This window comes from Apiospora aurea (assembly GCF_038362705.1).
Source record: "Apiospora aurea strain CBS 24483 chromosome Unknown utg000006l_segment0_segment0, whole genome shotgun sequence".
Classification (NCBI taxonomy): Eukaryota; Fungi; Ascomycota; class Sordariomycetes; order Amphisphaeriales; family Apiosporaceae; genus Apiospora; species Apiospora aurea.
The window spans coordinates 1,633,584-1,647,427 of NW_027117393.1; the positions used below are offsets into that span (position 1 = coordinate 1,633,584).

The 13,844-nt window shown below is 53.9% G+C and overlaps 3 protein-coding genes across 3 annotated transcripts; 1 reads left to right on the forward strand and 2 right to left on the reverse strand.

Moving 5' to 3' along the window:
- Window positions 1-4,751: 4,751 nt before the first annotated feature.
- PG986_009116 (uncharacterized protein) lies at window positions 4,752-5,891 on the reverse strand (the record flags this gene model as incomplete). The annotated part of the gene is made up of 1 exon (XM_066845338.1): window positions 4,752-5,891. The coding sequence occupies one exon, from the start codon at window positions 5,889-5,891 to the stop codon at window positions 4,752-4,754; it is 1,140 nt and encodes a 379-aa protein (XP_066697736.1).
- A 668-nt stretch (window positions 5,892-6,559) lies between these two features.
- On the forward strand, window positions 6,560-10,675 carry PG986_009117 (Elongator complex protein 1; the record flags this gene model as incomplete). The annotated part of the gene is made up of 2 exons (XM_066845339.1): window positions 6,560-6,753; window positions 6,880-10,675. The coding sequence occupies 2 exons, from the start codon at window positions 6,560-6,562 to the stop codon at window positions 10,673-10,675; spliced, it is 3,990 nt and encodes a 1,329-aa protein (XP_066697737.1).
- Window positions 10,676-11,286: 611 nt separating this feature from the next.
- Window positions 11,287-12,513, reverse strand: PG986_009118 (mitochondrial 54S ribosomal protein uL24m; the record flags this gene model as incomplete). The annotated part of the gene is made up of 2 exons (XM_066845340.1): window positions 11,287-11,991; window positions 12,067-12,513. 2 exons carry the CDS (start codon window positions 12,511-12,513, stop codon window positions 11,287-11,289), a joined length of 1,152 nt encoding a protein of 383 aa, XP_066697738.1.
- Between the last annotated feature and the right edge of the window lie 1,331 nt (window positions 12,514-13,844).

The following is a 13,844-nucleotide window of genomic DNA, read 5'->3' on the forward strand; positions in this document are numbered from 1 at the left end:
AGGAGTCGACGACGGGGGAGGATGGTTTCGGGTTTAGAGGGAAAAGCCAATGTGTATTCCCAACGGGGGGGGATAAGCGTCAAGTACTTTCTTACCTAGTCTCGAATGTGGAAAAGAGGACACCCCCAAGGCGGAGGGTTTGATAGGGTGATGAGACAAAAAAGACGCTCGTGGTGGGGCCGACAGTGAGTGAATGAAATAATAGTCCTGCGCTCTCCCAATTGCGTGTGCGTTGCAGGCGGGTGTGTGTTGTGTGCGTGTGGTGTGCTGCGCTGTAGTGCTGTAGCGTGTGTTGTGTGCCTAGGAGGTATGTTCAAAAACGACAGATGCGCAAGGATAGGCGCTGTTGCAATCAACCTGAATACAACACAGTACGACAAGGGCCCTTGGGCAGGCCAAGGCAGTCCAATATAGATAATAGGCAGGTTCGCCTTGCTTTGCCTCAACCTGTGATTTGAATTGATTTGGTTCTTGATTAGAGCGGAACTAGGAGGAAACAAAATGAATCACGTCTACAAAGAATTTGGAGGGGGTGAATGATGAGGGGGACGAGGATGGATTTGGCGGATGGATAGGTAAGGTAAGTAGCCAGGGACAGGACAATAAATGGGGATAGGTGTCCGAGGTAGGTTGGTATGGTCTTGAGGTATGTAGGTCATGTATAGGAAGTACTGGACTGGGCTGGTCTGGTCTGTCGCCGGCTCTGCAGGCAGGTGAGGGATCAAATGGATGGATGTGTGGAAGCAGAAGAAGGAAAAGAAGAGGGAAAGTTATTAATAGGCAAACCAGGGACGGAATAGAATCATAGGCTAGGTAGGTAGGTAGGCCAGAGTCTGAGAGGGAGAGGTCATCGATCCTGCCAGCCAACCTACTCAGCCGACGGTGCCATACCAGACACTCACTCACTCACTCACCTACCTTACCTACTGACCCATTCCAAGTCAACGACAGACAGGAGGAGCTTGAGGTACCTATGCAGTGGGAATAGGAGGGCAACATGAAGGTAGAACAGGGCAAAAGCAACACGAGGCTTTGCAGTCACACGCTACACTACTACTTACCTCTCTACAAGCCGCTGCTGCTGCTGCTACGAAGAACCCCTTCTCCTAAGCGCAAAAGCCGGCCGGAACTGACGGGAGGACCCTGGACTTGCTGTTCGTTGGGTGGATGGGCGAGGAGGACCCTTGGAAATTCTTGACGTCGGAGGGATGATGCAGTGGTATGCAGATGGATGCGGTATTGCTGATATCTGGAGTGATGGGCAGAGGTACCGGGGGCTACCTTAGGTTACATACATATAGGCAGGTCATGTCTCCAGTAGGCAGTGGGAGGAAGGTTGGAGGGGGAGGGGGGTAAAAACGAAAAAGCGTTGTTGCCCCTCTTTGATTAGGTAGCGAAAGAATTCAAAATCCATCCATGCCTACCTCAAGTACCAGACCCTTATGTACTGCACAACACCAACGGTAGACACCTATCTAACTGCACCATGTAAATACATGTAGGGAGCACGTACATGCGTGCATAGAGAAGGCAGGCTAAATCTGCTTTACATACATACTTACACTTATTATACTGCCTCCTGTGCAAAACAAACAAAAAAAACTTCTTCTCTACCAGGCATATGTGGGGTTTCGACGAACTACATCCCTAGCCAAACTGCAGACTGGTGAGGCCCTCTTCTACTACTAAAGAGGGACGACCTCATCTGGAGGAGTCCAACCAGAAACCACCAATAATCAACTGCCAGCCTCTACTAAGGGGGTGACCCACGTCATGGCCAGGCTTGTACTCAGTATAGGGACAAAGAAACCAAACTGTATCGGCCAACGGCAGAGGAGGAGGGAAGGGAAGGATGCGAAGGGCGCAGAAAACATCGGAGCTATCCGCCGGGGAGAGCACGCTAGCAAGGCGGTCTAAAGTGACGGAACGACGATGCTTGATGAGCCCCGAAAACTCTCATCCTTAGAATATCATCCATACCAGCCAGACAGGTGTGTACTTTAATCAACATCCACCCTGCTCGGCCCACCGCCTGGGCTGCGAGACCGTTGCAAGCTGCTGCAAGTCGGCACTGGCTACGGCGGCGAATATAGCACTCGCTCGCTCACCTCCCGACACGGTTGGGGACCAAAAACGCCCAGACGTCTGGAGATCCATCATTGGACTCAAATCGACCTGAGACGGCGGCTCTACGGCCTGCCATCCTGGCTGCCTGAACCCTCACCACGGGCACCACCACCATATCAAACCCTCCGAGCGACGTCAAGTGATCGACATGTCCACCCTTTCCTGCCGCTCCAGCACAGCACAGCACAGCACAGGCGACAGGCATCCAGCATAATTACAAGTACAAATCCTTGGTGTTTTACTAAGATCGCCATGTCGCGTCCTTCGACATGGTCTCTTCTTACAACCTCGTTCGCATTCTTCCGTGAAGGCTCTCATCAGCTAGGGCTCTAGCACACCACGCCAAAGCCAAGCTCCTAGTAATTAGTCGACCTCGCATAGGCTACACCCCCCGAAAGTGCCCAACGGGACATGCACGGGCGCTGCCTACCACCGGCTGACGTTGACAGGCCGCGGAGCAATTCCTGGAATTGTGACAACGCTTAGCTGGATGTTTCAATGCAGGGTCTTGTTAGATTACCCAAGCGGAAAGGCGCTCGAAAAGCCTCGTGATCCCGTGAGCCAAGCACCATGGAAGGCATAGACTCACGGTGCATGTACGCACCACACGGGCGGTACCACCTATACTCCTCTCGAGTATTCTGCTCCTCGCGACGTGATGGACTGGATCCTACCTCCCCTTATTAACCATGCATCCCGGCAGTGGTTCTCCACGGAATTCTAGCTAACAAACGACTCTCCTGTAGCCAGTCAACCAAGTTCTGCCAGACGGTTTCTCGAAACTCTGCTGTCGCGAGGCATCCAAAAGCTTCACCTAATCTCGAGTGGGGGGCTCAGGCTTTCCAGCGCGTTAAGCGACGTCATACTGCTTGGTAGAGTAATCGTCACAGGTGCTACCAGTAGCACGTCCCGCTAACTGGACCGGGCAGCTCAGGGGTCCAGGTCCATGGAAGTGTACAGTGCGAGCTCCCATCCTGCCTGGATGAGCTTAGCTACTGTACGTATCTCGCTAGCGATCAGCCTTCTTCGCATGAGAGCTGAGTGATGGAGTCAGGCCAAGAACTACATCGTGCTTGCTTGCGGCGATTAGTTCTAGAGAGCGTAGCGTCGCCCTCGTGCTGGGCAAGACACCGCGCCAGCAACGAGTCAGGAGGTAGTTCCCTCATTACAGATGACATGGATGGGCAGGGCGCGACCACCAGAACCCATGCCCTCTATCTAGATGTTCCTTGATTGGGGGCCGGGGCACCCATTTTGACCGGCAAGCCGGCAACCAAGTGCGTTGTCGCTTGCTCCACTACTTCTACTGTCATGCTGTTTCCTTCCATGCATACAGCAAATATAGTCGGCCTGCTGGTACGTTATTTAAGGTTGCCATGCTCATATTTACACAGGCGGGGAACTCATGGTGTGTTCAACCACCAGCCCTCCTCTTGCGACCTGACTCCCAATGCGGAAGGGTTCACACATCCCGTGTCTTTCAGCGTGCCGCCTGTAGGGAACAGGTCTCTATATCAAAGCATGGCAGAAAGCTGGGTGTTTGGTTCCACGGCTACCATGTGCCCCTTCATCTGTTCTCGTCGTGCTCATCTATTTGATCTGCCAGTACAGACGATATCGCCCTGTGAACAAGACTGGCTGATAGGTATCGCTGGCAAAGAGACAGCTGGACGGTCCCCGTAAACTGAAGGGTCGCAGATCACAGCCCAAACTGGAGCACTCGCAACTGACCGCATACCGTTAGCAGACAGCACATACCAAGACACCTGACACATGTGGGAGAGCCGCAACAGCTGGCTAATGCAAGCACCAATCTGTGGATTCAATAATACAGCTTCTAAAAACCTGTTTTCCGTCACTTTCATGCCGGCAAGTAACGTTGCGGAATCGGCCGGCGACTCTGCCACTGCTGCTTTGTGGTGAGGTCTAATGGAGGCCCCGCATACGAACTTTTTGACGCCCATGCATTAGCTATTAGGGATCGTATTGTATTGTTTGACGGGCAAGCAAGCAAGAAAGTGCTTGGTTCTCACGGACTTTCAGTTATTAACCTACCTACAGTCGCCCTAGTTGCTTGAACCTGCTTCTCACCTATGTGGACCCGGCTCGCTTCTCGTGTGTAATGCCCAGTTAGGTAATAGCAGACATGTAGCCTCGTCTAATGCACTGGCTGGACTGGGTAGCCCAGCACACGGGTTTAACCCCCGGAAGTCACCTATCGGACCGCTGACCACTAGCAGGCCGAGTTTCACGTGGCTCCTATTGGATACAGAGCAGTACAGTAAGTTACAATGATTGTTTCGATTTTATCCCATACACTAGGCAGTGTGGATGTAGAAAGTAAACACTATAACTGCTTGAAGTGGTACAGGCTGTCGAGCTCCTGGCCAACCACGCCCTATTCTATTTGAAATGTGGCCATCTCCTCCAAGCGTGATGAACAGACGTTGCTGCAGGAAAGAAAGGGGAAAACATTCGATAAACCACTCGTACAGATTTATTAGTATTAATGCACACCGCCAGCTGTGCTGGCCCAGTCAATGCAAGCAACTTTGCGAGCAAATACCCCAACTTCGGGTCTCAAATCGCACCCAACCGATGCCTTTCGCGCCTTGTCTCACATTCTAGAGCAAGACCTTGGAAGCGACGCTCAGCAGCCATGCAGCATCCTGCCAGCCAGTAGCCCCTTCATCCGCCTTTGGCGGGGGTATTCGAGGTTTTGAGGCGGCAGAGAGATCCTCCAGATGCCCGGCGCTGGGGCTACGACCTAACTGGCTTTTGTCTTCCTCGGCGTCGGACAAGTCGTCGTCGGGATCGTCAGATTCCTCGTCGTTTTCCTCGACCGAGAAGAGGGAGAACCCAATCAGATTGCCCATCCAGGAGCCCATGCCAGCACTCCCGCGCTTCACTAACCTCCGTACAGTTGCTTCATCCGCCCGAGTGGTATCCACTTCGATAGCTTCGAGCTTTTCGTCCAGACTTACAAAGTCCGGGCCCTGCACATGTTCTGCTGAAGCAAACTCGTGTTGAACAAAGTAGCCGTCTTCGTGCTGTTGCCGATCTAATGGCGTCCGCAACAGGGTCCGACTGTCCACTCTACTATGTGAACGGCTGCCGAGGCGACTATTTGGCGAGGTCAACAACAACATGTCCTCGGGGCCAGTGATGCTTCCACGGCGGCTTCCCCGTCTACTGGCGAGCTCCTTCTCTCTGGCTAATTCACGTTTATATGCTTCCTCTTCGGTGTCACGAAGCCCAGTAAGGCTGGTAGAGCTGATGCGCGCCGTGAGCCAGGCTTGGCCCTTCGACTCCCGGGTCTCTGTGCTGATCAAAGCCCCGGCACGCAGCAGCCAGTCACTATCTTTACGATCGTGGGTGCTGAGCCCGTGTTCGTCCTTACGACGTTTCGCGGTGGGCGAGAGAGCCCCAGATTGTTTCCCGGCGACCAGGTGCGTTGTCGACTTACTCTTGGGTAAGGCATCTGTCTGAGTAGCGTGGAGAGAGGATCGGCGGCTGCGAGAACCGGTCCTTGCGGGTGAGCGTGCGAGCAGCCGTGGGGTTGTTGGGGCAGATTTGCCTTGCAGATAGGATGGATTGTAGTGCAGTGGTGAGGCAACGAAGTCGGGCAGGTCGTCGGGCAGAGCGTCATGGTCCAATATCGGCATCTTGGAAGTTAGAGGGGCCAGTGTAAGATGGTTCAGGTTTGTAGAGGAACGATTCTTCCGGCGCGCCTGGCTGGCGTGCTGTTTATAAGCAACATCCATCATGAATTGGCTGGTCAAGTAGCAGCTACGTATTTTGGTAGTGCTGCACGGCTCCAGCCGAGACAAGAAGGGCAATACAAGTGTTGCAGAGAATCTGGAGTTGCGGAACAAGGTCGAATCCACATTGAACGATAGGGAGCGATCGTGAAGATGGGGAAAGTTCAAGGGTCGAGAACAAGTCGGTTACTTGTAGCCATGCGAAACAAAGTCTGGGGAAATGCTCTCAGATGGGGCGTGTCCAGGCTTAGCTGGTCTGGCCTGTGGCCGATCAATTCTAATCTGCAAAAAGCGGCCGGGGTGAAGCTTGGACCATCGCTCGTCGCCTGCCCGCACCTTGGCCCGACTCGAAGAAAAAAAAAAAAAAAAAAAAACACGAACGAGTGTGGTGCTACCCAAGCAGCCAAGGTACTCTGATGTACACATCGAACCAGGGGTCATACCATATCGATTTTTTTGGCCTGCTCTTCGTGAAAGAGGGTGTGTGTGTGTGTGAGGTACACAGCGCTTCGGTAGTGTCCGGTGAGTCCCGATTCTTATGACATCGGAACTGTGCTAGCCTATTGCAGCACACAGCTATCTACATCCTTGCTACAAGAGAAAAATTAACCTCGAGACTGGACGCAAAAGGCTGATACGACTTGAAGCGTGTCAAGCAAAGAGATCACACGATGCGCAATCTCCGCAACATATCATACACGTCCTGGACGCCTCCGGCCGACTACGAGGGCGAGTCCATCACCTCGTCCTGCTGGGACCCCGCAAAAGATGAAATACTATGCACATTCGGCCCCTCTGAGAAGGATGGCAAGCTTCGGCTGCTCAGACTTGCCGAGCATGTGAATGCCGAAGGCGATCCTGACTTGTGAGTTAAGCTGCGCGCCCGTTTTTGCCTTGGTCGTCATCAAAATCTTCCTTCACTTGAATCTCTGCCAAGCCAGCAAAAAAAAAAGCGAACCGTGAACTGATTTTCTGGCTGCTTTTCGCCCAGCAACTTCCAAGAGATTGCATCATGGGAGGCGCTAAGCCCAAACCCTGAGCTGCCCGTCGATAAAGTTGTCAGCTTGCATCACTTCAGTGATAACCTCACCACTATCTTGGTGCTCGAAGGTGGCGACATCGTCCTCGTCAGAGAGTCTGACAACCCTCAAGATGGCGTGCACATTGAAATTATGGGCTCCATCGATGAGGGCATCACCGCTGCGAAGTGGTCGCCCGACGAGGAACTGTTGGCCATTGCCACCAAGGCGCGGACCGTCGTGTTCATGAGCCGCAACTTCGAGGGCATTACCGATGCCACCATGACTTTAGATGATCTCAAGCTGTCGAAGCAAGTGTCCGTCGGCTGGGGCAAGAAGGAAACACAGTTTCAGGGGAAAGGAGCCAAAGCCCTCCGGGATCCCACCATCCCTGAAAAGGTCGATGAAGGTGCGTTGAGCTCCCAGGATGATGCAAGGACCACCATCAGCTGGAGAGGTGACGGTGCCTACGTTGCAATCAACTCGATCGAGCCGGACACGCGAAGAGTAATTCGGGTTTATTCTCGTGAGGGTGTGCTTGATAGCGTGAGTGAGGCTGTCGACGGCATGGAGGGCGCTCTGAGCTGGCGCCCGGCTGGTAACCTGATCGCTAGCATCCAACGGAAAGCTGGAGGTATCGATGTGATATTCTTCGAAAGAAACGGTCTCAGACATGGCGAATTCTCCCTGCGAGCCCCCGACGGTCGAGATATCTCTGGTGACCAAATCGGCCTCGAGTGGAATAGTGACTCAACTGTGCTTGCTGTCACACTCAATGACAGGATTCAGCTCTGGACTACGGGAAACTACCACTGGTATCTGAAGCAGGAGATCAAGTCAGATAAGCTTCCTACTTGTTTGACCTGGCACCCAGAGAAGGCCCTACTACTTGCCATGGCAATCCCGTCGCAGCAATCTGGGCAGCTGTTACAGGCCGAGTTTATATTCAATATCGCCCGTGGCTCGCTTGTACCTCCCAACGACCACGGCGCCGTCGCTGTCATCGATGGCCAAACTCTTAAACTCACACCTTTAAGAACTGCAAATATGCCCCCTCCAATGGCAATGTACGAGTTGCAGCTGACGTCTAGCATTGTCGATGTTGCCTTTTCTCCCGATAATGCTTATATGGCCGTCCTTCATCAAGGCGGCGTCGAGCTATATAAGTGGCAGGTTAAGGGGCAACGGTCACTTGTACCATCATTGGTGAACACCTCGTCGCTGTCGGATATAACATCAACCGGCATACTCATTCCGAGGCAAGTATCGGTCTGCGATAACGGCAACCTTCAACTCTTGATTCAAAATCAATATCCGGAGAGGCGCTCCGTGCAGTTGGATGCGACTTCGAGCCAACTACTCCGGGCCGATACTACGAAAGCTGGTCAAATATATGGATTTGCTAGTCAATCTCAGTCACTCGATGCCCAGTGTGTTGCACAAGCCACCTCTGGAAAAATTACAAACGTATCAGCTGAACGTGGTACTGTCGAAGAACAGTCACTGCGTTTGCCTGTACAGCAGCCTTGGTGTGTTGTCACTGGCTCCATCCAGGACAATACCTTGTGCATATATGGCCTTACAAAGAATGGTCATCTCTATGCAAATGGCTCAGTTGGCAAATCTCGTCTTCTGGTCAAGAATTGCACCTCGTTCTTGGTTACACCGGATCATTTGATCTTCACCACTACGAATCATCTGCTCAAGTTTGTCCATCTTACTGAGATTGATGACCTCGAGGTGCCCGCCGACGACCCTGAGAAGGACGAACGATGTCGCAGCATCGAGCGAGGCGCCAGGCTAGTGACAGCGATGCCGACCAACATGAGCTTGATCCTTCAGATGCCAAGAGGCAATACGGAGACAATATTTCCGAGAGCTATGGTCGTCGCAGGCATACGACAGCTGATCGAAGGAATGAACTACGAAAGGGCTTTCTCTTACTGCAGGACTCAACGGGTCGACATGAACATTTTGTACGATCATCGACCACAGCAGTTTTTGGAAAATGTAACCGTCTTCCTGGATCAGTTGAAGGACGTCACATATGTCGATCTCTTTCTCTCATCACTCCGGGACGAAGATGTCACACAAACCATGTATGTCAACACCAAACCTGCCAAAAGCATCGAAGCGCCCGTGGCAATAGAACAAGGGGCAGTCCCTGGGACATACACGGTCGTTGGGAAGACCAACACTGTCTGCGATGCTGTTCTGGCAAGCCTACGGTCTCGAAAGACTGTGGACAATGACACACTTCAAAATATCATTACGGCCAACGTCTGCAAATCGCCACCCGCTTTCGAGGATGGACTGCAGGTTGTTGCGCAGTTGATGCAGGAAGATGAGCAGCTAGCCGAAAAGGCCGTTGAGCACATATGCTTCCTTGCAGATGTTAACACGCTATTTGATGAGGCGCTTGGTCTGTACAACCTCGATCTCGCACTCCTGGTGGCGCAACAATCCCAACGCGATCCTCGAGAGTACCTACCATTCATACAGGATCTTCACAAGCTACCAGATCTGCGCCAGAAGTTTTCCATTGACGATCATCTGGGTCGTTGTGCTAAAGCTCTTACACACCTACAGACATTAGCAGCACACGAAGAAGCTCAAGAGTACACCGTCAAGCATAGTCTATACGCAGATGCTCTTCGATTATACCGTTACGATGAAAATAACCTCAAGATACTCACGCGTCTATACGGAGAGTATCTGGAGTCCAAGTCGAAGAATCGCGAGGCTGGCCTTACTTATGAATCCCTCCATGACTACGAGTCAGCGACACGGTGCTACCGAGCTGCAGGTGTCTCGTGTTGGAGAGAAGCCCTATTCACTGCCTCGTTGCAAGAACCCCCACTAGCCAAGGATGCGCTCAACGACTTGGCAACAGCCCTTGCAGACGCACTTGAGGAAGCAAAGGACTATGCTGGCGCCGCCATGATATACCTTGACCATCTCTCGTCTCTTGACACCGCCGTCCGATATCTATGCAAGGGCTATCAGTTCGCAGACGCCTTGCGCCTGGTGGCCCTGCATGGCCGGCCGGAACTCCTAGAGTCAGCGATAGACACCGGCCTTGCCGATGCTCTGGCCTCGTCGACCGAGTTTCTGGCCGACTGCAAGGCGCAGCTTCGCGCCCAAATACCCCGCATCGCCGAGCTGCGCCGCCGCGCTGCCGAAGACCCGCTTGCCTTCTACGAGGGCGAGGTCAACATCAACTTGCCCGACGATGTCAGCGTCGCGGCGTCGTCGCGGGTCTCGGCCGGCGGTGCCTCGCTGTTCACGCGCTACACGGGCAGGGCCGGCAGCGTGGGCACGGCGGGGACGGGCGTCAGCCGCGCCACGTCCAAGAACCGCAAGCGCGAGGAGAAGAAGCGCGCGCGAGGCCGTAAGGGCACCGTCTACGAGGAGGAGTACCTCGTCAACTCGGTCCGGCGGCTCGTGGAGCGCGTCCAGGCGACCAAGTCCGAGGTTGAGCGACTCGTGTTCGGGCTCGTTCGCCGCGGCATGTTCGAGCGCGCCCGCACCGTCGAGGCCCTCACGGGTGAGGTGCTCGAGGGCTGCCGGCTCGGCGTCGAGGAGGTGTGGGGTAAGCGCGAGGACAAGAAGGTGGCTGGCGGCGAAGACGGGCAAGCCGTCGATGGGGACGCTTATGCGCCCACGGGCGGGGATGCGGTCCTGGCCGATTCCATGCAGCAGGGCTGGAGGAAGCAGGAGCCGCCTAGTGTCTCCGGAATGGAGAAGTTGAGTCTCCTGGGCACCTAGGTTCACATTTATAGCTGCTATTGAAAGTGAACGAGATGAATAAAGTAAAACGGTGTACTCCGAGTCAAGCTCGGCCGCATATAATTGTTGCGTGGAGTGCATGAAGACATCCACCCCAAGAGTGCAAGGTGAATTTGGACTCTGCATACCTATGTGTTGACCTATGTGGAAAGGAAGTCCGAATGAGTTGTAGCATGCGCTGATGGGCGAACACAAGGTAAAAGCTCTAAACTATCCTGCGTAGCTGGCCAACATCGTTTCCGTATGTGTATAGCCTTTATCCAGTAGTCACCCATGGGATTACCGGTATTAGATAGACCATGTCGGAATATATCACGAAACGTCTGCTATGACGCCCATTGCTGTTCTCACCATTTCACTGAAGGCCGGCTGATATGGCACATCTGGCTACACACCTGCGATGTAGTGACAGAACGTAAACCAAAACAAGCTGGGCAACATCATGGCCGGAGCAGTTTTGCGGTTGACATGATTTCTTTTACAATATAAGTAGGTAGACATCCTGCCATCATCTCACCCAGATGCGGATGGCAGCCGTTGTCTATATACAGGTATCATACACACGCCCTCCAAGATGCAGGTGTTCGCACCTAGGCCGAAGGAGGAGGAGCCGTTGACTCTGTACTTGACGGCAAGGGAGCGCTGGTCTGTGGCGATGGCGCGACGGCCGCATCCGATACGCCGGCGGCCTCCAAGGTCCTCTCGTGGTTCTTGGCGATGACCTTGCCGATCTCCTCGAGCATCTCGACCGTCAGGCGCGGCTTCCCCTTCTTCTTCTTGCGCTCGCGTTCGGCGCGGTGCAGCTCCTGCAGCGGGCTGCGCATGCTGTCCATGAGGTAGACGCGGTCCTTCTTGGCCTGTTCCTGCTCCTCGAGGCGGGCGAGGTACTCGGGCTCGTGCCGCGTGCGGAACTTGCTGTACTTGTTGCGCAGCTCGTCGATGACGGTCTCGGGCATGGGCGGGCGCAGCAGCGTCGGCACAAAGGTGCGCTCCTCGACGTCGATGCGCAGCGTGTCGACCTTGTGGTCCGCCACCTCCTTCTCCTCCTCCTTGGGCCACGGGATCGAGATGTTCAGGCCCGGGACTAGGCGCGTCCACTCGACCTTGCCGGTCAGACGGTCGTGCACGATGCTGCGGTGCACCAGCTGGTTGATGATGACGTCGCGGGTGACGCCCGTCTTGGGATCGAAGACGGGGTGCACGAGACGGATGCCGGAGATGGGGATGGGGAGCTCGATGTTCATGACCGGGGGGTTGTTCTCGTTTGTGAAGGCCGAGGGCAATTTGATGTTGGACTGGTTTGCATTTCATTGTTTAGTTCATTTCCCCGCTGCAATGGCGTGCGTGTACTTGAAGCGGTGGTTTCATACCTTGTTCAGGCCCTCGACCACGACACTGGCATCATCTTGGTTGATGTTCTGGATGCGGCCAATCTTGCCCTTGTCGGGGCCGTGCAGCAGCACTACACGGTCTCCGGGGACGATGTTGAGGTTCTTGTATCCGCCCAGCCATGCGCAACGGGCCTCCTTCTGCTCATTCCGCAGGGACGTAGGGTTTTTGTACCGGACCTCGGAAATGGCGCCGTACTGAGCGGCGGCCTCGCCGGTGTGGGAGTTGGGGGCCAGGGGGCCGAGGTTCCAGTCGTCCTTGATGGCCTGCTTCGCGCGGCCAATGTCGCGGGCGACGATGTGGCCCTGGTTCCGCAGGCCGTACTCCTCGTCCTTGCGTTCCTTGTTGAAGTGCAGGCGATCTCGGGCAGCTTTGCGCCTCGCCACCACCCGCTCGGCGGTAGCGACACGTTTGAGGATTTTCTGCATGGCGGCTCTTTTTTCTTTTCTTTCTCGAGAGGCCCCCGCAGCCGATTGACTATACTAGCAGAAAGAAAAGCAGGGCACTCGGGGGTCAATGGTGCATGCTGTTTGCCTTTGTCGTGAGCCGGCTCCTTGCACTGGCACTGACACACACTCGCACTGCTGGCTGACCAAAATTTCCCGGAGCTCGTGGTCTTCAAGGCCCGGCCTGGAGGGGAGCTAGCCGCTACAGAAGTACCAAAGTACCCTTTTTATGCTGTCCGGTGCATGTTTAATCCGCACTCGTAAACTTGCGACAGCGTCCTACTCGAATAGGTTAAGCTGCTGCATTCCATCGGGCAGTCTAATGAATTGATCAAACAAGCAATGGACATCGTATTTCTCCATGTCCTAGCCCGAAGGAATTCGACAAAGAACTCTCTGCTGTCGTATGTCGCCGATGTTGACCAATTTGCTCTATCAGGGTTGTTGTTAAACGAAATCGATGGGGTGGATTGGTCATCTTAAAAAAAACCCCAGGCTCAAAGAAGGCCATGTCGATGGATGTTGTTAGTTCATCAACGATACATGCTGCGTCGTCTTCTGCCACGATGGCTCTCCAAACTGTCAAACGCCCATGTCGAGTGCATGACTGCATACATATCTGCGTAAGCCGCACGTACATCTTTGCGATGCCGGATACGCATGCGAGAAAAAAGGCTTTATTCCGGTGCCAACTTGCTAATGAGAAAACGAGTCACGGTTTGGCTGCGGCATGGTTTCTTCTGGAGAGCGCGTGCCTGTTTGCTATTTCCAGCTCGTGTTTCAGAGATGTAGATTGCGTCAGTAGTCCCTGGGAGAAACAAGACACATCCTTGGGTCTGGCTTGAGCTAACCTAGTCAAGATTGATACGCTGGGTCGCTGTAAGCCACGGCCGGCTCTCTCCCTGGCCTCTGGAAGCAGCAATTGGCCGTCGGTGTAGATGTGCGTACGCGTTGTTCTCCTATTGATGTGTTGCGTGTCGATTGAGTAAACAGTCCGGGCTGCGGGTTAAGGGGAGAGAAAGAAAGAAAGAGAGACAATCAACAGAGAGTTGATGATGCCGGATTTGACATCAACGTAAGGATGGGCTGCAATGCACGGCTCCGCCTCCACAAGCTAGGCATTCGTTCTGCAGGTGGGACCGTCTGAAGTACATGAGATGCTTGCTTATTATCATCACTCGATACGGAACCATGCCTGCACTATGATACTACTACTGCACGCACGTACAGTCAGGCAGGCAGGCAGGCAGGCAGTTCCGTAAGAACTTAGAACTTAGAACTTTCGATGGAGGTTATCAACTGGAAGACACCGC